The 22966-nt window shown below is 49.3% G+C and overlaps 1 protein-coding gene across 7 annotated transcripts; it reads left to right on the forward strand.

Moving 5' to 3' along the window:
• The first annotated feature begins 7 nt into the window (after nucleotides 1-7).
• Nucleotides 8-22418, forward strand: grid2ipa (glutamate receptor, ionotropic, delta 2 (Grid2) interacting protein, a). 7 transcript variants are annotated; one of them, XM_085934604.1, is made up of 24 exons: nucleotides 8-139; nucleotides 451-677; nucleotides 1917-2170; nucleotides 2390-2722; nucleotides 2813-2967; nucleotides 12561-12836; nucleotides 12938-13023; nucleotides 13086-13155; nucleotides 13368-13664; nucleotides 13731-13882; nucleotides 14241-14396; nucleotides 14825-14931; nucleotides 15012-15159; nucleotides 15778-16109; nucleotides 16720-18858; nucleotides 18977-19064; nucleotides 19128-19229; nucleotides 19299-19495; nucleotides 19717-19872; nucleotides 20015-20101; nucleotides 20168-20297; nucleotides 20357-20475; nucleotides 20627-20791; nucleotides 21094-22418. In XM_085934604.1, exons 2-24 carry the CDS (start codon nucleotides 596-598, stop codon nucleotides 21172-21174), a joined length of 5712 nt encoding a protein of 1903 aa, XP_085790730.1. In that variant the 5' UTR covers nucleotides 8-139; nucleotides 451-595; the 3' UTR covers nucleotides 21175-22418. The 7 variants fall into 7 exon arrangements, with proteins under 7 accessions (XP_085790730.1, XP_085790731.1, XP_085790725.1 ...); XM_085934605.1 differs by having other exon boundaries at nucleotides 19140-19229; XM_085934599.1 differs by having other exon boundaries at nucleotides 20015-20297.
• The last annotated feature ends 548 nt before the right edge of the window (nucleotides 22419-22966 follow it).

Here is a 22966-nt window from a genome sequence, read left to right on the forward strand (position 1 = left end):
TTTTTCTCATTTATAATGAGAGCCTGCTTGTTTTTTTTTCTTCTTGTGAGCGGCTTTGAGTGCGTTTTTGTGTATGCGTGCAACCCGGAGGAGAATCCGCAGGTTTCATCTCTCAACTGGCACTCGCACGGTCGCAAAGGTGAAGGCAGACACGATCATTTCCCCGGCCGGCTAGTACACACTGCCGTTTCTGGGCCACTCTTTGGCCCTCCGAGAGGCCCGGCATCCGCGAGCACAACGTGAAGCAAGTGCGAGAGAGAGAGCAGGCAGATGTATTTATAGAAAAATGGGGCTTCGCTGTCCCTTTTCCTTGCTCAGAACTGTTTCCGAACTGACTGTCCCACTTCTTTGATCCGTTCACCGAGGCTGGAGCAAGCCTCCCTCTACTCGCTGGTTTTCTCACTTTGGACCACCACTGTGAGATTTTTTTTCGGGTGTTTTATTTCTCAGGCGCACAAGTCTAGAGCATTTCCGGAGGTCCGGCTTGAGCGACGGTACGAGTAGGCACTTCTTGACTGCATCTGCTCCCCCGCCGGGCCGGGGTGTGTGAAAGGTGAGGCTGGCCGGGACGTGCCCCGCCGCCAGCCGGGCGAGGATGAGGCGTTTCCTGAGCAGAAAGGGCCGCTTCTCCCTGCGCCAGAGCAAGTCCGGCACCCGCAGCGCTTCCAAAGATTTCTGTAAGTCGCCATCATTTTGACATCTCACGAACTTTCTGACAGGGTAAAGAATGACAACATATGGATGTATTTTTTTAATAGCACGCTTGGAGAATAGAATGCTTGAAAAGATTCACAATGCATATTTTAGCAGACGCGATGTAATCTTGTGCTGTGATTGATATTTACATTTCATCCACCCACACACGTCGCCAAGTGACTGATTAAATTCCTTTTGCACCTCTCGTTGACTTTTTTTCTCATTACTTTTCTGACTTTGGTTGTCCTAATTGGACATTCTGGCTTTGTCTTAGCGTACAAAAAGTGTGCCTATGAACAGTCGTACAACAGAGCAATATTTCCCTACTACTGGTCTTTTGATGGCTGCCTTGTGCTCCAATTAGTGTGCTCTGTTATTTTTCCTTGCCTATATCAAGTTGTATCCACACTTTGCGTGTTGATATTAACGTTTCAAAACTTGAAGCATTGCCTTGACTTAAGGAGGCCATGTGTGGCATGGTGTTTTAATATATTTTTATAACCCAGGTTAATTCCCCCCCCGTGTTGCTGTGAGACCAAACGAAAAGACAAATACCAGTTGTCAAACAGACCCACTAACGACTGAACCGATGACTAAAATTATCATCCCCTCTCCTCAAATAGTCAGGTTCAATGTATCCAGATGTCATATTAGCCTCTAGGGACTCCTTATCACACCAGTGGAATGAGGTCAGTGACCACCAGAGGAAGGCCAGTAGGGGGCAGCACTGTGCTCGTCACTAATAACCTGCCTTTTCTAGCTCGTTTTTCCCCTCTAGCTCCATGCTGAGGCGTGAAGGACACTCTGACCTTTATTTCGCACCTCACAACCTGTTTGTTTGTGAACAAATGCAATGTTAGCATTGTTATTTTGTGTCAATGCGTTGTCACGACTAGCTTTTTTTTTTTTTTTTACAAATGTCAACAGACATTATAAAACTAAGGATTGATAACTTGTCAAATGTGTCAAACTGTAATTTACCAACATCGCCACTAGACAAGGCTACATGAATAGTGGTTTTACTTGGAATGAAAACAAATGTCAATTGGAATTAGAGCTGGCAGATTAAGTTGTTTGACTTTCACAGTCCATGTTTTGTTTTGTTTTATTTAGTTTTTCCTCCTCTCTGAAGGTGATACCACCCAGTGCTAACTAAAACACACTGCCTGCAAACTCCCGCCTTACACATCAAGATCACAACTCTACATTTCACATTGCAGTTCTTGGTCTTCCCGCTACCAATCAGAACTGGCCCGAGGCTTTCGGCTTCCGACTGGGCGGCACTGGGCCCAGCTACATCTTGTCAGTGGTGGAGAGCAGCAGCGCCTTCCTGGCGGGCCTGCAGCCCGGCGACCAGGTGGTGGACATCGAGGGTCAGGACGTGACCAACCTCAGCACCCCGGCACTGATCGCGCTAGCTCAAACCCTCAAGACGGTGCCGCCCAGCATCGGTGTGGTGTCGCGCATTGAACAGGTATCCGGAAACATGCACCAAGAAAGAATGACTGTTTAAGAGATGTAGATGGATGATATAAGAGCAGGCAGCCACATTGGTCTTTATTGTCTGTGAAAAACTATTCATATTAATGCTGCGCTGAGAAGTTCACGCTATTTAATGACTGGATTTGAAAGCCAACTGTTTGAAGTTTAGAACTGAAGGTGAAACTCACATGGCATGTTTTCTCTTCATTAGATTGACATCACTCCCGGTCCGGATGGCCGCTTCGGCTTCACCATCGTGGGCGACAGCCCTCTGACGGTGGAGGACTGCGTGACCGACGGTGCGGCCGCCCATGCCGGCCTCAAGGCTGGCGACTATGTCCTAGAGGTCAACGGCATTCCGGTCAAGCGTCACGAGACAGCGGCCGTCATGATCAAAGCAGCGCAGGGTCGTCCTCTGCGTCTGGGCGTGCTCAGCATAGCACGCCGGCCCAAGCGGCTGAGTAACAGCATGAGAGTCCTCTCGCAGAGCAGCGACAGCATCAGGGAGAGTCGCGCGCACAAGGCCATGGAGTTCAACAAGAAGGTGGGTCACCAGGCCTTGTGTAATTCAGCCCTCTGAGCGGTCGGATTGAGCCAGCTCAGCTTTATGCATTGCTTTGTGCTCGTGTTTGAGGTGGAGGAGGTCCTGGGTGAGGAGCCAGATTTGAAGGAACAGCTCTTTGACGTCTTGAAGCAGTACGCCGCCGATCGCCACGTGGAAAGCTTGGCCGAGGCGCTGCCAGACATCCTCGTCACAGAGCGCCATCGGCAGCTCATCGAAAGTGTCAGGTACAAAGAAGACTTCCTTCCCCCAAATCCTCAATACTACTGTATTGCGTTTCCTCTGTTCAGCACCCTTGTGAAACTCAAACCCCAAACACAGCACTGCTCTGCTGAGCCTTGCAATGTTTTCACTCATCTCCGATTCCTGCTTCTCACACTCTCTTTTGGTGGCCACCAAGAGCTCTCTCTTTCTCTATCTGCTTCTCTCTCTGCTTCTCTCTCTCTCTCACTCTCTCTGCCTGCTGTGATGCATTCGTCCTTTGATAGGCAATTGTGTGCGTGTAGAGCGCATTGCTGCTTGCTTTTTATGGGCTCCTCTTGGTGGAGCTGTTCTAACCGCTCCAGCCAGTTTGCAGGCTGGTTGACTTTGCGATGAGCAAACCTTCCAAAATTGAGACAAACGTTCCAGCTGCACTTTTGGTCATACGTGTGCTTTGAAGGTTGTTTGTTGGAGGAAATGATGACTTGCTGCCTCCGGTGAGTACCGTTTGTCAGTTTTGTTTATTTGCAAGGCTTCTGTTGGAGTTGTCATTGTCAAAGCGTCTTCATCGGCTGGTTAAAAATAGTACAATGCCACTTTTATTGCATACTCAACGGCCACAACATAAGGTTGCATACCTTCCCTGCAAGCGTTGCAGGTTGCAAACTGATGACATTCATCCAAAATGTTTGCCTTTACAAAGTCACTTTACTTGGACAGCATCACTTTGACTGTTTCTAATGTTTTTGTGGAACAGATTAAACCTGAAATTCAAAATGCTGCACTCCAGCTTGCACCACTTCTCTCGTAAAATGATTATTGAATTGTGCATTTTCTTTTGTGCAGGTGTACCTAATGGGTTGTCCCACGAGTATGTGTCCTGTTTAGAAAACTGCCCGTGACATTTTTTTATTTTTTTTTTGCACAGGCGTCCCATCTATTATGCATCAGCTGTCTCCATAGACGACAGTTATGGCTCCATTGCTGATTCTCAAACTAACTTTAGCATTTGTTCCTTATAATTGCGTCTTCCTCTTTCGCGCTCAGTGCTCTGTGACCTTGCGAGACTTTGATATGCAAAGTTGTGCCTCCTCTTCCCGGTGTAGCTGTTCTGTTTTGAAGCCAGTGCTGGGTTTGTTTCCCCACATGAAAGGAAGACGACATTAGAGTCACATTTGCAAGAAGCAGCAGCAGCATGATGGGACCATGTTGTTTTGGTGCTGAGAGCCTTGCAGAGTTTTGCCTCGAGGTACTTCTTGGCATTCGTACAATGACAAAATGGATCAGACATCTGGAAAGTCAAAGTCATAGCGCAGTTTTTAGGCCAGCATGCTCATTGGACAAATGATTCAAATGAAACTTTGGTTGGCACCTGTTCAGATTTTGGAACACAATTGAGAAAAAATGAAAGAGCGTTATGGGTTGAATGCAATTTTTCAGTTTCTCTTTGTGTTCATCTTGAGGTGTCTGATGGTCTCGAGGTCAGGGCTCTTGTGTTCTTCCACATCATTCTGAGGTCTTGCTGAATAGAAAATTAGGGCCTGAACGATAACTCGGCTTGTCTGACTTAATCGGCCGTTATCTATCGAGGCTAAATTCTTAGTTTTAATTTGTTTCGGATATATTTTTGAATTGATCATTTAATCGGTCTGTCGGAATTTTAATCTGCCAAATATAGGAATCACCAAAATCCAAAGCTCCCTGGCCTTCCTCAATGTGAACTTTCCAAATGAAGGACGGATGTGAACGCGATGTGCAATTGATGCCAGGCGTGTCAACTGGTTCCTTTCTTTCTCCCGCGCGCCCGCCTATGCACGCGCTCACGCCCCCGCCTCTGTCCCTGTATCTGCCTCGCCCTCCCATGGGAGGCCTTCTATTTATAAGCAGCCTACTTCTTTTAATACCTTTTCATTTTTGACGCAGTGACAGTTCTTCAGCCCTTCCCCAATGGCAGGCGCGCGTCTGCCGTGTGAGTCAAGACGATCCCACAACGGCCATTGCCGCTTTTGTGGCCCATCCATCCATCCATCCATCCATCCATCCATCCATCCATCCATCCATCCATCTTCTTCCGTTTATCCGGGGTCGGGTGGCGGGGGCAGCAGCTTTAGGAGGGACTCCCAGACTTCCCTCACCCCAGCCACTTCATCCAGTTCATCCCGGGGGATCCCAAGGCGTTCCCAGGCCAGCCGAGAGACAGTCCCTCCAGCGCGTCCTGGGTCGTCCCCGGGGTCTCCCACCGGTGGGACATGCCCGGAACACCTCCCAAGGGAGGCGTCCAGGAGGCACCCTGATGACATGCCCGAGCGACCTCATCTGGCTCCTCTCAACGTGGAGGAGCAACGGCTCTACTCCGAGTCTCTCCCGGATGACCGAGCTTCTCACCCTATCTCTAAGGGAGAGCCCGGACATCCTGCGGAGGAAACTCATTTCGGCCGCTTGTATCCTGGATCTCATTCTTTCGGTCACGGCCCATAGCTCGTGACCATAGGTGAGGGTAGGAGCGTAGATCGACCGGTAAATCGAGAGCTTTGCCATTTGGCTCAGCTCTCTCTTCACCACGACGGACCGGTACAGAGTCCGCATTACTGCCGACGCTGCACCGATCCGCCTGTCGATCTCACGCTCCATCCTGCCCTCACTTGTGAACAAGACCCCAAGATACTCGAACTCCTCCACTTGGGGCAGGATCTCATCCCCGATCTGGAGAGGGCATTCCACCCTTTTCCGACCGAGGACCGTGGACTCGGATTTGGAGGTGCTGACCCTCATCCCGACCGCGTCACACTCGGCTGCGAACCGCTCCAGTGAGAGCTGGAGATCATGGCCTGAAGAAGCCAACAGCACCACGTCATCTGCAAAAAGCAGAGACGCGATACTGAGGTTCCCAAACCGGACCCCCTCAACGCCTCGGTTGCGCCTAGAAATTCTGTCCATAAAAATTATTAACAAAATCGTGACAAAGGGCAGCCTTGGCGGAGTCCAACCCTCACTGGGAACGAATCCGACTTACTGCCGGAAATGCGGACCAAACTCTGGCATCGGTGATACAAGGACCGAACCGCCCTTATCAGTTGGCTCGGCACCCCGTACTCCCGAAGCACCCTCCACAGAACCTCCCGAGGGACACGGTCGAATGTCTTCTCCAAGTCCACAAAACACATGTGGACTGGTTGGGCGAACTCCCATGCACCCTCGAGGATCCTGCCAAGGGTGTAGAGCTGGTCCACTGTTCCACGGCCAGGACGAAAGCCACACTGCTCCTCCTGAATCCAAGGCTGAATCCGGAGTCCCGCAAGCCAAAACGGCATGATAGGACTCCTTCTTCAGCTTGATGGCATCCCTTACCGCCGGTGTCCACCAGCGGGTCTGGGGATTGCCGCCACGACAGGCACCAACGACCTTATGGCCACAGCTCCGGTCGGCTGCCTCAACAATGGAGACGCGGAACATGGTCCACTCGGACTCAATGTCCCCCGCCTCCCCCTGGACGTGGGAAAAGCTCTGCCGGAGGTGGGAGTTGAAGCTCTTCCTGACAGGGGATTCTGCCAGACGTTCCCAGCAGACCCTCACAGAGCGTTTGGGTCTGCCAGTTCGGACCGGCATCTTCCCCCACCATCGGAGCCAACCCCCCACCAGGTGGTGATCAGTTCACAGCTCCGCCCCTCTCTTCACCCGAGTGTCCAAAACATGCGGCCGCAAATCCGATGACACGACTACAAAGTCGATCATCGAACTGCGGCCCAGGGTGTCCTGGTGCCAAGTGCACACATGGACACCCTGATGCCTGATCATGGTGTTCATTATAGAAAATCCGTGTTGAGCACAGTAGTCCAACAATAGAACACCGCTCGGGTTCAGATCGGGGGGGGGGCGTTCCTCCCAATCACGCCCTTCCAGGTCTCACTGTCATGCCACGTGAGCATTGAAGTCACCCAGTAGAACGATAGAGTCCCCAGAAGGAGCGCTCTCCAGCACTTCCTCCAGGGACTCCAAGAAGGGTGGGTACTCTGAGCTGCCGTTCGGTGCATAGACACAAACAACAGTCAGGACCCGTCCCCCCACCCGAAGGCGGAGGGAGGCTACCCTCTCGCTCACCGGGGTGAACCCCAATGTGCAGGCGCCCAGCCGGGGCGCAATAAGTATGTCCACACCTGCTCAACGCCTCTCACCGTGGGCAACTCCAGAGTGGAAGAGAGTCCAGCCCCTCTCGAGAGGGCTTGTACCAGAGCCCAAACTATGTGTGGAAGCAAGTTCGACTATGTCTAGTCGGAACTTTTCTGCCTCACACACCAGCTCGGGCTCCTTTCCAGCTAGAGAGGTGACATTTCATGTCCCTAGAGCCAGCCTCTGCAGCCGAGGATCGGTCCGCCAAGGTCCCCACCTTTGGCCGCTGCTCAGCTCACTTTGCACCCGACCCCTTTGGCCCCTCCTACAAGTGGTGAGCCCATGGGAAGGGGGACCCACGTTTTCTTTTCGGGCTATGCCCGGCCGGGCCTCATGGGCTAAGGCCCGGCCACCAGGCGCTCGCCTTCGAGCCCCACCTCCAGGCCTGGCTCCAGAGGGGGGCCCGGTGACCCGCGTCCAGGCGAGGGAAAACGAAGTCCATATTTGTTTGTAAGTAAGTTGTATGCAAGGGGCTTTGGTGAGCCGTGCTTTGTCTGGCCCCTCACCTAGGACCCTTTTTAGTGACAAATGCGGATAATATAATAATCATGGGCGATTTCAACGTCCACATGAATTTACCGTCAGAGCCACTTACTTCAGCGTTTCAGACTCTAATTGATACGTTTGGTTTTACGCAAGCCGTACAGGTAGCAACGCATAAGAATGGTAATACCTTAGATTTGGTATTATCCCGAGGACTGGCAACCTCTAATATAACAGTACTGCCATACACTACTGTTTTGTCTGATCACTACTTAATAAAATTTGAAATTTTAGTTCTTAGTCAAAGACAAGAGAGCAATCAGAATTATAGCAGTCGTAATATTAACTCCATGACTGCGACTGCGCTATCTGGGCTACTGCCACCAGCATTTGCCGTAATTCCCTCATGTACCGGCTCTATTGATAATCTTACAAATGAATTCAATGCTACATTGTTAAATGCCATTGACTCTGTGGCGCCGCTACGTCTGAAAACTCGTTGTAGATTGCCTACTCCGTGGTTCACAGATGAAACACGTTCGCTAAAGCAATTAAGTAGAAAGCATGAGCGCAAATGGCGTTTAACCAAACTTGAGGTTTTCCATCAGGCATGGCGCGACAGCCTCCTGAAATATAAAGATGCGCTTATCTTAGCAAAAACCAGTTATTTTTCGCAGGTCATTAATCTCAATAAGAACAATCCTAAATACCTATTTGATACAGTGGCAAAGCTAACACTACGCCAGCCGACCCCCGATAGCTCCTTTCACTCGGCTGACGAGTTCATGAAATTCTTTGCTCGAAAGATTGAATCCATTAGGGATGAGATCAAGATGACCTTTCCGATCGCTCAGTCGGGACCGACCGGCGCCGACGATCATGCAATAACCCTTTCAAATTTTAAAAGCGTGTCCCTCGAAAGGCTTACACAATTAGTTAGTGCGGCTAAACAAACAACATGTTTACTTGACCCGCTTCCAGCCAAACTATTTAAAGAATTATTTCAAATCTTAGGACCGTCCGTTTTAAATATAATTAATCTGTCTGTCTCCTCTGGGATAGTGCCAACAGCCTTTAAAACCGCTATCATTAAACCGCTACTTAAGCGACCAAATCTTGACCCGTACTGTCTCAGTAACTATAGGCCAGTTTCAAATCTCCCATTCATAGCAAAACTGCTTGAAAAGGTAGTAGCGCAGCAGCTTATTGATTACATGGTCGCTAATAATCGATATGAATCATTCCGGTCTGGTTTTAGAGCTAATCATTCCACTGAGACAGCACTTGCTAAAGTGACTAATGATCTCCTCATAGCTATGGATTCAAACACTTCATCGGTATTGTTACTACTCGATCTTAGTGCTGCCTTCGACACTGTTGACTTCGATATTTTATTAGAGCGTCTTAAAGGTTGTGTTGGTATTTCGGGGTCAGCACTAGGCTGGTTTCATTCAGAACTATCAGACAGGACGCACCGAGTGGTCCATGGCAATGCGTCCTCTGAGCTCTATAAAGTTACGTGTGGTGTCCCACAGGGATCGGTACTAGGACCAATTCTATTTAATATTTATATGACTCCGCTTGGGGACATAATATGTAAATATGATATTAGTTTTCAATGTTACGCGGATGACACCCAATTATATATGCCGCTATCAATGACAGATCCGCGGGACTGTTGTAATCTTGCGGAGATCAAGCAATGGATGTCTCTCAACTTCCTTCGTCTGAACCCAGATAAAACTGAGATGTTGATAATTGGTCCAGCTCGTTATCAACATTTATTTAAGGAAACCACTATAACTCTAGATAACCGTACTATCACTCAGAGTGATACTGTAACTAATCCCGGGGTAATATTTGACCAAACGCTCTCCTTTCAAAAGCACATTAAGAATATAACCAGAATAGCATTTTTTCACCTTCGTAATATTGCTAAAATTCGCCCAATCCTCTCGACCGGTGCTGCGGAAATTATTATACATGCATTTATCATGTCGCGCCTGGACTACTGTAATGCATTATTCTCTGGTCTTCCCAAGTCCAGCATCAAAAGTCTACAGTTAGTACAAAATGCTGCTGCAAGGCTGCTCTCACGGACAAGAAAATTTGATCACATGACCCCAATATTAGCCAATTTACACTGGCTCCCGGTCCATTTAAGATGTAACTTCAAGGTTCTTCTATTAACCTATAAATCATTGCATGGCTTAGCGCCTTCATATCTCGTCGACTTAGTTGTTCCTTATGTTCCGTCTCGTAACCTTCGTTCGCAAAACGCTAGTCTTTTAGTGACACCGAGGGCCAAGAAAATGTCTGCAGGGGCTAGAGCATTTTCTATTCGGGCTCCAGAGCTCTGGAATGCCCTACCAATGGATATTAGAACTGCTACCTCAGTAGAAACATTTAAGACACGTTTAAAGACGTATTTCTTATGGCCTTTAATTAACCTGTAGTAGCCGATTCGGCTGGAGTTTGTTTTTGCTCCCTCTCCCCGACCCCACTCCCCCCACCCCTCCCCGGCTGGGGAGGTGGTTAGGTGACACCCAAGCTGATGGCGGCTATCTAGATTCTCGTGGACCAATTCAGCATGAGGGAACTGCAGCGGATTACCCTCCTAGAGGACACTGCCAGGACAATCAAAGGCACCTCCGACAGCTCTTCGCTTTGGCCTGGGCATCCACTTTTTGATTTCCATATTATGTATTTTATATGCCCTCTTTGCATCCATTGCAGCCTGGTGATCCTGAAAGGGGGATCCTTCCATCTGTGGTCCCTTCTCAAGGTTTCTCATTTTTCCCTTGGTTGGGGTTTTTGAGTTTTTACTTGCCCTTTTGGGAGCCCAAGATCAGGGGATGCTTTGAGAATAATTGTCAATTGATTGTCTATGTGAAGCCCTTTGAGACTGCTTGTGATTTAGGGCTATACAAATAAACTTGACTTGACCTTTTGCCATGGGTGACCCTACCAGGGTCATGAAGCCCCAGACAACATGGCTCCTAGGATCATAGGGGCACGCAAACCCCTCCACCACGATAAGGTGACGACTCACGGAGGGGGCTTTTGTGGCCGTTGAGTGGCCTTCAAACATTTCAATTTGGGCTCAAAGCCATGATTTGACGTCAACATTGGAAAGACACGATGCTTCATGTGGAATTTCTGGTCGCTGCATGGATTGAAGCCTGCAATCCTCATGACTTTTCCAAATCCTCCAATGCTTGTGGGGTCTTTCTCTTCTGAACGTGTATCAAGCCTTGTAAGGCTGCGCACACACGCACACATGTTCTTGGACAGTCCACTGGGGCGCTCTTCAATTCTTGTCACTTTCCCTCCTCCTCCTCCTCCTCCTCCTCCTGCTCCTCCTCCTCCTCCTCCTCCTCCTCCTCCTCCTCCTCCTCCTCCTCCTCCTCCTCATCTTGTGAAGGAAGAGCCGCTTGTCACTTTTGCTCTTGTTAGCGGCGCTGCATGATGGATGAGTGTGACTGGCTGCCACGTGTGGGCCAATGATGGTAAAGTTGGTGACCATCTGCCGACGCCGCTTAGGGAGCTTCTGCCGGTGAGCAGGGAAGCCGAGCACTTGCCCTGTTGGCTTTGCCCGCTGACGGCGGACGGGAGACTCGAGGAGGCGTTTGTATGGCTTACTGAGAGGCGGCGCTTCCTCAAAGAGCCATGGGAAGAGAACGCAGCCTTGCCAGACATTTTCGGTACGTTACATTTTACTTTCTATGCCGGCAGGCTTGTCCCACCGAGGACTCTTTCCATCAAGCCGCGTTTGCTATTTGACGACAATGACCCGCCTGATTCTGTTGCATTTGTCTGATGTATGATTGGTGACCAGAGTTGCTTGGCCCACATCAATCAGTGAGCACAAGCATGTTCCCGTTCCCTCCGTGATACATGACCTGGCCCAGAAAGAGCTCCTACTCCACATTCTATCTTACTCCGCAAGCTGAATGTATGTCAGCAATGTTTAGCAAGTATTTAGGATATTAATGAACAACCTGCCTGAAAGTTTTTTTTTTTCCATGCAGCCTTCCCCACTAACAAACCAAATCATTTACTATCATTTGTTTCCGGCGGTGTTGTTTTTGTTTGTCCTGTGGTGGCTCTGTGCAAGTGGGCCATTTCGGAACATGCAAAGCACCCCTGGAGAGTTTGGATGAAGGCTGCGCTGTTGGGAAGAGGAGGAGGAGGAGGAGGAAAGGGGGTGATGATGATGTTGGTGGCGGCTGCATTTTTGGAGGAGCGATGCGGTGGATTTACAAACTAGCAGACGGCCAAATTTGAGTCTGTTTTGCTTGTGTGTGTTTTAGCGTCGATAAAAGTTGTCATGACTGACTTTGCCTTGTCTGTCAGCTTTCCTGCATTTCTGGGTCAATTCCGTGTTTTGTTTTCTTGCTCTCGCAGGAAATTGGCATCATATAAACCACGGCGAGATCTTATGAAGCCAAATATGTCAGACTTGTTGACGAGAAACAAAAACAAGACTCTGCTTTACTTTCACATGCAGTGTGAAATTCAAAGCGAGAGCTCTGTCATGCCTCCCTTGAACAAGCAATAACACAAACAATGGCTGCAATGTCAGCTACGTACGTAGATGAGACATGTCCTCATGCCTTAGTGTGAGGCTGTTTTTTCTATATTGGATAAGAAAAAGCCACCAGAAGTTTGGATGGGGAGTGGAGTGTCCTTTTTTTTTTGGGGGGGGGGGTGTTATTATGCAAGTGAATGTGAAACCCTCCTTGCATTTGCTGCAGCAAGTGCACAAACAAAAGCCGTCTTTTTATTGCAGCTTACGGAGAAGACGTTTTTCAAGTAATTAAGTGGATCCTACCCATGGACAAAAAATGGCAAACGTTTTGCAAATAATGTATCTGCCTTGGTTTCCTACTCTGCGCTGATTGAATAAAAAAATTTCTGAAGTTCACCCTGAGGGCTTCCCTCACTCATCCTCAAAATTGTTCTCCAGGATCTTCATTCCCAAGAAGCACCGGGAGCGTTTTGACGAGGTGGTTTCCCAGAGCCCGATGAGCCGTCTAAAGGGGCGGAGCTTCAGCGACCCCAGCCGTAGCGACCTGCGCCGCAGCCGCGGTGAGGCTCATCCCGAGCGCCCGGCGGTCTCCACACGCGCCAGTTCGGTGCCACGCACGCACGCGGAAGAAGGCTACGCCCCCCTGCCCCGCGGCATGCGCAAGACCACCTCGCTCATAGCCGGACACTCGGGCGGATCGACAACCAACTGCAGGTCAGGGCTGTGGAGAAACAGACAAACTAAATCTCAAGCATGTTTATTGAGGGAGATCTGTGACTATTTCCATTTATTCCATCTGCTGTTGTTTTCTTTAGGACCGTGAGAGTGTGCAAAGGCAACATGAGCTTTGGCTTCACTCTCAGGGGTCATGCCCCTGTGTGGATTGACTCTGTCATCCCGGGTAACTTCAAGGTGCATGTTGAGAGCCTCGTTGGACTCGCTTTGACTTGTTTTGCTGTTTAGGCAGCGCAGCAGACAAGGCAGGTCTTAAACCAGGAGACCGCATCCTGTTCCTCAACGGCCTTGATATGAGGTAAGAAGTTATCATTGGCCCAGCGTTCATCATCATAGCTTGTCACGCCAAACAGGGTGTTACCATCCTAGGGTGTTAGGACTGCTAAAGCATGGTTGGACTGTTTTGACGTGTAATGTTAGGATTGGTCTCCTTACGGATTAACAGGGTCTTGACGAGAACGTTCCTAACTTGAGCGTTAACTATTCATCTCATAACGTGTCTGGCTGTAGGACCTCCTCCCACGAGAAGGTGGTGTCCATGCTGCAAGGAAGTGGCGCCATGCCCACCCTGGTCGTGGAGGACGGCCCGCCCTCTTTCAGCATGTCGGAGCAGGACTTGGCAGGGGGTGGCATTTCCACAGAGCGCGCACGCTCTCCCGCGCTCGGCTCCCTGCGCTGGGTGGCCGAGATCCTGCCGCCGAGCATCCGAGTCCACGGACGCACCTTCGGACAGCAACTGGAGCACCTACTGACCATCCAGGAGAGGTACACAGTCTGCAAGGCTCTGGAGAACTTCTTCCAGCACAGGTGAGAAGTAGAATCAAAACATTAATCGTGTGTGTGAGGCATTCTCAGATGTTTCCATGGCAACAGGAATGTGGATACGCTGATCGTGGATGCCTTCCCGGTGCTGGATACGCCGGCCAAGCAGGTCATCTGGCAATTTGTTTACCAGCTGCTGACGTATGAAGAGCAAGAACACTGCCAAAGCAAAATCTCACGCTTTCTTGGATTCAAGGCGCCAGGTGAGAGGACAACGTTTTATGCTGTTACCCCTTTCCTTTTTTGTCAAGTGGAATTTCTTTTCAGAAGCGTCCTACAGTAGGTATGAATTATAATGCGTGGTAAAATCCCTTTTGCGTGAGCTTTTGTGGGTCAAACTTAAAACCAACAAATGAAAATATCTTCAAAAGCTGATGTTAAAGTTACCTGATGTTTTTCCGTCATCCGTCATCTGTCAGAGACAGCCAAACACCTTGACGGGCAAAACACGTCCCACAGCATATGCGAGGCCCGCCACTGTTTTTTGTGTGTGTGTGATTGTGTGTGAGATTGTGTGTTTGCGTGTGTTTGCGTGTGTGATTGTGTATGTGTGTGTTCCAGCTCCACCAGCACCACCTCCCCCTCCACCAGAGCCCGAGGTTGCCCCCGAGCCCCATCGCCGCAGCAGCTCCATGAGGGTGACGGGTACCACGTACAGGAGCAGTGTGAGGGGGCGGAGCTCTGACGACTTGCTCATTGGCACAAACTTGAGCATGGGTACAGAATCGGACTTGCTTTATTTTTTTTAAACTTATTTTCTGGCATAATTATTGACCAGATGGCCAGCATGTCAAGTGCTTCTTATTTTTTATCATCACAACATTAAGTAGTGGGAACAGCTACACGTTCTAATCTCGTTGACGATTCTAGTTGTTTTTCTAATTTGATAATTTTGAATGGACAAGGGAAGCTCTGTCTAATATTTCATTTTATGTTATATTAGATTGGGCAGTTCTACTTAGTGTTGTTGCCTGTTTCGTATGCCCGAAACTATGTTTGCATGTAGGTTAGGCTTAGTGATAAAAGCAAATGTCAGTTCTCGATGTTCATTATGAACCCAAATCAGCCGTAAAACCAAATTTGACATGAAGCTTCCCCGGTGTGCAATTGGGTGTTGGCTCATTGTCATGCCTGGATGACTTTAGGCTTCCGTGCAGATTCGCTACTGGAAGCCGGAATGCGGTTGGCTCCAGGAGAAAGACAATCAGGCGACGGGACCTCTCTTCCCGAGACTCCCAACAACCTCGCCAATGTACGTGCCGCCCCTTCTCACTGGAAACCATTTGGGCAGAAAGGTCTCATCGTGCTCTATTTACATTTCCACCACGCAAGCTGTCGGCCGTGTACGCCGAACTGGAAAACATGTACGCGGCCAAGAGATCCAAGTCCCTGAAGACTCGCCCTCCTCCTGCCCCTGAGACTTTGCTGGAAGTGGACTCCCCCTCCCGCGCAGCTTCCCCGACAACGCGTGCTCACACAGGTAGCCCCGCCGGGACCTCGTCCGACTGTCATGCGTGCTCTGCCTCTCTCAAGATGGGATACCAAGTCGGTGGAATGATGAAAAAGTGCAGTGACGCTTCATCCCCGAGCAGCTAACCCACATCCAAATCTATCCTTGAATTTTATATCGATGATATTTTGTTCCATAAAACCCAAAATGAGGTCGGCTTTTGAAACTTTTGTTGTCAAAGCGGCACACGCGAGCAAGCTTGAGGATGTGCTGATGGTGGAAGTGGAGCTGGGAAACACACACGAGCCCCAATTTCTTCAAAGCACCACAATTTGAATCGGATGAATGCAACTTTTACACATTCTTGCTGTCGGGAGTTAGGTCGGGTCCCGATGTACTAGATCCAAACTTCCTGGAGCAATTTTTGGCACTCTTCTGTTACAGCATCAAAATGGTGGCACTTGAAACAAACTCTTTTTTTTCCCAAACTGTGATAAACATTCACATGCCCGGTAGAAATGGCCCCAAATGTCCTCCTTTCATTCTTGTCCCTTGCTCATTCTTTTCTGTTCTTCTCTTACTGTGCTCCTATTTGCACGCACTCTCTCAATGTTGTTAACGTGCATACGTATTTCTTCTTGGTTGCAGGTAGCCGTAAAGGCCTCCCACCTGCTCTTACGTGGCCAGAGCCTCTCCCGAGCCCTCCCCTTACCCAATTCTACCCATCAGGCCTGACCAGCCAGAACAGCGGGGAGTCCAACCCCTACATGACCCTGGATAGCCCACCACCCTCACCGCCGGAGCTCATTGATTTGCCATCGAGTCCGCCGCCGCACCGCAGTAGCAAACGTCGATATACTTTCTCCAAGCCGCCGCGGTCCGAAGACACTGACCGCTTTCTGGACGCGCTGAGCGAGCAGTTGGGCCAGCGCGTGGCAATTGTTGATGACTTTCTCACTCCTGAAAACGACTACGAAGAGGTATTTACCGTATTGGCCCGAATATAAGACGGTGTTTTTTGCATTGAAACAAGACTGAAAAAGTGGGGGTCGTCTTACATTCGTGGTCTAGACATTATACCCATTCACAACGCTAGATGGCGCCAGATATCTTCAAGGCGAATGCTGAACTTAACTCCCCAGGCCAAAGCGAACCCCTGTCATGAAGAAGAAAAATAAAAATAGCGGTAGCAGTTTGCATTATTTTATTGCAATGTTTTTCCTTCTTCAGATTTGTTTCAAGACTATAGTTACAGTGAGACTTTACTTTGATGGTTAATGCAGTTATTGCAATTTTGTTGTTTTATCATAGTAGATATTTATTTACATTTCAAAAACCAGAAGCCATTCATTTACAAATGTGATTGCACTTTAGTTTACATATTTAAATGTTCAGATATTAAGATGTGATCGTTTTTGCATGATTTGAATGAGGCAAAATAACATGTTTTTTCTCTCGAATATATTATTATAATCATGTGTTTCAGATGTACTGTAATTATTTTCTGTATAAAAATTAAATTTGGTGTTCAAAAAGTCTATCATTTTAGGCAAATGACTGATTCACTTACTATCTCCCCTTTCATGGTAGGAATTTGGGCAGGTGGCATTCCCAGATGATGATGACGAGGAGGAGGAGGAGGAAGATAATGATGCACAGTTAGGCATGGACGAAGAAGAAAGCGGAGGATTCGTGGGTCCCGAGCTGAGCAGCCCGAGCGACCTCCAAAGCAGCAGCGGGGACGATAATGCTTCCTCCCTCACCTATTCCTCCTCTTCCGACCACATCCCTCCGCCCCCCATGACGCCTCCTCCACCTCCGCCCGTTCAGTTCAATGATGCGCCAGCTCCTCTGCCTCCAGCCGCACCTGCGCCGTCTCATCCACCAGCACCATCAACACAGCAGCAGCAGCAGGCTAGCTACAGCCCTGAAAACTCGCCGAGAGCTTACGTGCCCATCCGCCGGAAATCTGGCCCGCCTCCCCCACCCCCGCCCCGCAGCAACCTGCCACCAAAACGACACTCCTTGCATAAAGTGCTGCCCTCCGAAGAGGGGCTGCAGGTCCAGGCTGCCATACAGGAGCTAAAGGCCTATCAAGAGCAGCAGGAGCAAAAAGCGTATCAAGAAAGGCAAGCATATGAAGAGCTGAAGGCCTTTGAGGAACATCAGACCTTCCAGGAGCAGCAGTTGTATCAGGAGCAACTGTTCAAGGAGAGACAAGCCTATGAGGAGCACAAGGCCTTGGAGGAGCTCAAAGCCTTTGAGGAGCAAATGTTTGAGGAGCAACGAGCCTTCCAGCAAAGACGAGCACAGGACCAAAAAGCTTATGAGGACCAAGTGATGCAGCAGCTCTCCCAGAGCCACCACTCAATGCCCGCCCAGCCCACCCAGCAGAAATCCCACTCGCCACTAGCACTCCAGCAGCTACACCAGTCTTTACCGCCGCTTCCTGCACCGGAAACCTCCAACCAACACTCTCGCCATCCTCTTTGCATGATGCGGCAGCAGCAGGCGCAGCCCGGGCAACATCGACGCCTGTCCCGGTCGGCCCCGCCTCCGCATCACCTGCCCCCTGTTCCCACGGCCAACCCGAGTCGGCAGTATCCCGAGGATGTTTACCAAAGCCACCAAAGCCTCAGGGCCCAGCCTCACCATGCCTCAGCCGAGATGCTCCACCATCCCTCTGCGGAAATGATCCAGATTTTGCAACATGCGCAGGTCCACCAACCACCGCAGCAGATGCAACAACCCAGCAGCCACTACTCCTCTGTAGAAATATTCCATCAGCCCAAGATCCACCACTCCTCTACAGAACTCCTTCATCAACCTCACCAGATGATGCAGAGGCAACCTCACCACTCGTCCACCGAACTTCTCTATCAAGGCCAGCAGTTGCACAGGGGGCAGCCCCACCATTCATCCAGAGAACTGCTCCATCAGATACACCCAGCCCAGCCCCACCACGCCTCCAGTGAGATCCTTGACCGGTCCCAACAAAAGCAACAAGTCAAGCCGCATCATCACTCCTCCAGCGAGCTGCTGCATCACGTCCAGAAAGAGCCTCCCTGCCAGCCGCTTCAGATGAACCGAGAGAGCCGTTCGCAGCAGAGCCGTCGGAGTCTTAAAAGTCAGCCTCAAGGCTCAGCACAAGGGCCGCCAGTACACCAAAGGCATCACCCCCAACCCATCAAGCCGTCGCCCCAGAGGCCCCATTCCATTCAGCAGACTCGCCACAACCCGGCCACGCCTCACATCCACCACATCTGCCACATGACCCCGCAAGCGCCGCCGCAGGATTACCAGCACCAGTTTCACGTGATCCATCCGCAGCAGCAAGCCCACCGGGCGCACCCGCTTCTGTCGACGTTCCAGCCTCTTCAGCCGCAGCAGCCCGTGCTCTCCTCCTTCCAGCCTCTGGGCCAGCGCGAGCCGGCCCAGTCGGCCACCCAGACCACCCGCCCCCATTCCCAGCCCTCCCACCACCTGATGCAGCAGCAGCAGCCCCAGGGCCAGTCCCAGCACAAAGCAATACAGAGCCCAATTCAGCCCCAGTCGCTCCCCCCGTCTCTATCGGAGCCTCCCCCACCCCCGCCACCACCTCTGCCTCCACCCTGCTCCCCTCCGCCCTTACCCCGGCCCACCCTCTCCAGGATGGACTCCCATCACATGAGTGTCAAGAGGCTGCGCTGGGAGCAAGTGGAGAACTCGGAAGGCACTATCTGGGGCCAGGTGAATGTTGGGCTAGTTGCACGTTGGGCGTGTAAGGCTACGTCTTAGAACTTTGACTTGAAAAGAGTCTGGCTGAAATTGTTAGTAACGCTGGTGCCACGCTTGTCTGTTTCTGTAGTTGGGCGCAAATTCTGACCACGAGAAGCTGCATGACATGGTGAAGTATTTGGACCTGGAGATGCACTTTGGGACACAGAAAGGGTCTCGTAAGTGGATTGATTGGCTGCTTTGACAATATTCTGACGAATGTGTTGACTTTTGACGGACAGTCTTGTTTTCAGCGCTCGCGCCGGAGCCCTTGGCACAACTGGAAACATTTAGGAAAAAGGATGTCATTGAAATTCTGTCCCACAAGAAGGCCTACAATGCATGTAAGTGCTTCCGAGGAGATTACGGGTCGAAGGCAAAGTGAAGGATGCTCCCGTCTGTTCTTTGCGCAGCCATCCTGATGGCCCACCTGAAGTTGTCCCCCGGAGAGCTGCGTCAGGTGCTGCTGAGCATGAGCTCCGACAGGCTGCAGCCCTCACACATTAAACAGCTGCTGCTATATGCCCCTGACGCCAACGAGGTCAAAAAGTACCAGGACTATTGCGAGGACCCCAGCAAACTCAGTGAGCCCGACCAGTTTGTACTGCAGGTACCGTACAGTCCGGAGCGACAGCAGGCATTTTGGTAGCGATGTTTTCAATTTTCCTAATAGTGTCCTCTTGGTCCTCCTACTTTAACAGTGTCTTGGTAGATCAGAGTCCTCCGCTGCTCCCTTCTCTCACCGTTCTTGGCATACATAAGCACTTGGAGGATACATACATATTCATGAAGGTTTACGATTTTGTTATCTTTTTCTCCCGGAAAAATGAGATGCTGTCAGTGCCTGAGTACAAGACCCGCCTGGAGAGCCTCCTCTTCAAGTGCTCACTGCAGGAGAAGACGGAAGAGCTGAGGGGAGCCTATGAATGCATCAACAAGGCCTCCTCAGATCTCAGGAGCAGCAAGAAGCTTGCAAAGATTCTCGAGGTACCAACCTGGTTTTTCTTGTTGGGGTTATTCTGTTCCCCTGAAGTTACACGCTCGTCTCTTCTGACTTTATTCATAGAATTTGATGACCCTGCTTGCGAATATGATGAGCTAACTTTGTGCATTTGTATCTGCTCCACAGTTTGTGTTGGCCATGGGGAACTACTTGAATAGCAGCCAGCCCAAAAGCAATAAGACAACTGGCTTTAAGATCAATTTCCTGACTGAGGTACAGGGACCGGCAGCAACACTCGAATCCTTCGGTGCGGGTCATTTTGTTTCTGAATCTTTGCAGCTGAGCACAACGAAGACGATGGACGGGAAGTCGACGTTCCTGCACATTCTGGTCAAGTCATTGTGCCATCACTTTCCCGACGTGCTGGATTTTTCCAAAGATCTCACCACGGTTCCTCTCGCAGCCAAAGGTGAACGCTAACAATTGAGTCATTAAACGCAGTGCCCTAAATTGTTTTGATCCATTCAGTCAACCAAAGGATGATCACATCCGATTTGAACGACCTGCACGGAGCCATCCGTAACATCCGCTCGGCCTGTCAGAAAATGCCAGCGAGCGCCGAAGACCGCTTTGCCGCCGTCATGAGTGTATCCTTCTGTGTTAGGGTGCAAGTGTCCAACACCTGCAGCACCGCGCTCAGACTAGTTGAAAGCTAGTGGAGGTCCAGACTTGGCCCGTGAGCCATGGGTTGGACACCGGCGCATTGGCGGCCATCTCCCTTGACAGGGCCTTGCGCAGACCTTTCTGGAAAATAGTCATCCAGCCGTGCAGTCTCTGGAGTCCCTCCAACAGAGCTCTCTGGAAGAATTTTCTCAAACAGCCTCCTACTTCGGGGAGGACTGCAAAAGCACCAACACGGAGGCCTTCTTTGGCATCTTTGCTGACTTTGTCAACAAGTTCGAGGTGAGGAGGAACCATTTCGTGTGTGTGTGTGCCTGTGTGTGTCTGGGTGTTTTTATGGGTTTGAAAGTCTTCTCTTCCTGCCAGTAGATACACTTTCTGCAAGTAGATACCTTAATTGTAGTGCCTGACTTAATAGTGCGGCGATTCCAACAAAGTATTATTTCAGTACTGTACTTTAATCATAAACTTTATTGTTACTTTGATGAACTGCTCATCCTCATAAAGTTTGATTGCTTGAGTCAAAGAGCCGCCAGGCTTTCCTGTTATACAGACGCCAATGTGCATTTGTTTCTTCACCACAGAGGGTTCTCAGCGATCACCAGGCAGCTGAAAACCCCAAAAGCCCGAGAAGTCCTCGAATGGCCTCCCCGCTTGTTTGGTAGCGCTTTCAAAGAACAAACACGCACATAGACACACACACACACGCACACACGCTGTTATGCTTGAAAGCACGGCTGGCAAAAGTATGGCCTGCGGCAACTTACTGCTCCGCCCACGCCGTTCTTCATTTGGTTCTATAAGCATTTATAAAATCAAGATGTTTGCCCAATTTTCCCCCATCTAGCTTGCTAGCTTTTGTTAATTGTGTAGTTTATTAGCAATTGCTAAACCCTGAAAATGCATTTTCCTCGGATGCGGCTATTTAAATTCCCAAGCAATGAGGTCACGCCGCAGATGAGCCAAGTGCAGCACCCGAAGCCTGTGAGCTCGCCAACTAGCTACGCTGTTTCACATCCCGTATGTAACTTGTTGCACTTTTCTGAGCCAAATCAGTTTTCAAGTACCGTTTCTACTTGGAAGGGACATACAAGATGGCCCATCTAGTCATACCAATAGTATACAATATTTATGATTGTATTGCAGATTTTTTTTTATTGCATTTTCCATTTTTAAGTTTCCTTTTCAAAGTTCACTAAATGGGTGTGTACCTTACCCATTGAATCATTTTGTAGCAGCATTTAGGATGTTTCGATGAACGCAAATGTGCTGAGTACAATTATAGTTTTTCTGTTATTTGATATTGTTTATTATTTGTTAAGATGCCCGCCACTCTGAATGTAAGCTAAGTTCATATTTGGGAGTGTCTCAACAGATTGTTTCGAAAAATGTGGTGACAGACGGCACTTGATCGGCTCCAATATTTTCTCTGCGCTGACAGCGGGAAGCGTGCAATATGCAAATGTTTGCCTTCTGGTCTAGAAAAAGAAATGGCTAGGATGCATAAGCAGCATTTTCATTTCTGACTGAAAATTTGTGTTCTTCCTCCATCTTATGAGAACCCTAGTGCAGAAACAATGACTTTTAATCTGGTAGCTGCAGTTATGTACATAAACGGCTGATGAAGCTGGAAACTGGCTCCTCTCCTGTAAGCCATTGCTTTGCAGAGCAACTATCGATTCTAAAGCTTTTATCACAAATGTCAGAGTCTATTTATTTACCTGTGCATCACACCAGGCTAGAATAGCTGAAAATGTCGCATGGGAAAAGTCAAGCTTTTATTTCTTGTCAATATCAAGAATCACAATGGGTGTTTGTTTCATGGAAACATAGAGCCTAACTTTACAGCAATAAATGGATTTTTTTTTTTTTCTTTGGAAGCTGTCATTTTACAAGAATAGTCCGTCATCATGACAGTAAGTCAATTATATATATATATATATATATATATATATATATATATATATATATATATATATATATATATATATATATATATATATATAAATATCCATCCATCCATTTTCTGAACCGCTTAGTCCCCACGGGGGTCGCGGGCGTGCTGGAGCCTATCCCAGCCGTCATCGGGCAGTAGGCGGGGGACACCCTGAACTGGTTGCCAACCAATCGCAGGGCACACAGAGACGAACAACCATTCGCACTCGTACTCACACCTAGGGAGAATTTGGAGAGTTCAATCGGCCTACCAAGCATCAATCTCTCTCTCTCTCTCTCTCTCTCTCTCTCTCTCTCTCTCTCTCTCTCTCTCTCTCTCTCTCTCTCTCTCTCTCTCTCTCTCTCTCTCTCTCTCTCTCTCTCTCTCTCTCTCTCTCTCTCTCTCTCTCTCTCTCATTACATTTTAACTTTATAGTCAGAGCTCATTACATTTTAACTTTATAGTCAGAGATCTTCATGATTTTCTGGAATTATTCAAATAAACTTGACATTTTTTTCCTC

Source organism: Syngnathus leptorhynchus, chromosome 16 (assembly GCF_054491065.1).
Source record: "Syngnathus leptorhynchus isolate UIUO chromosome 16, UIUO_Slep, whole genome shotgun sequence".
Taxonomy (NCBI): Eukaryota; Metazoa; Chordata; class Actinopteri; order Syngnathiformes; family Syngnathidae; genus Syngnathus; species Syngnathus leptorhynchus.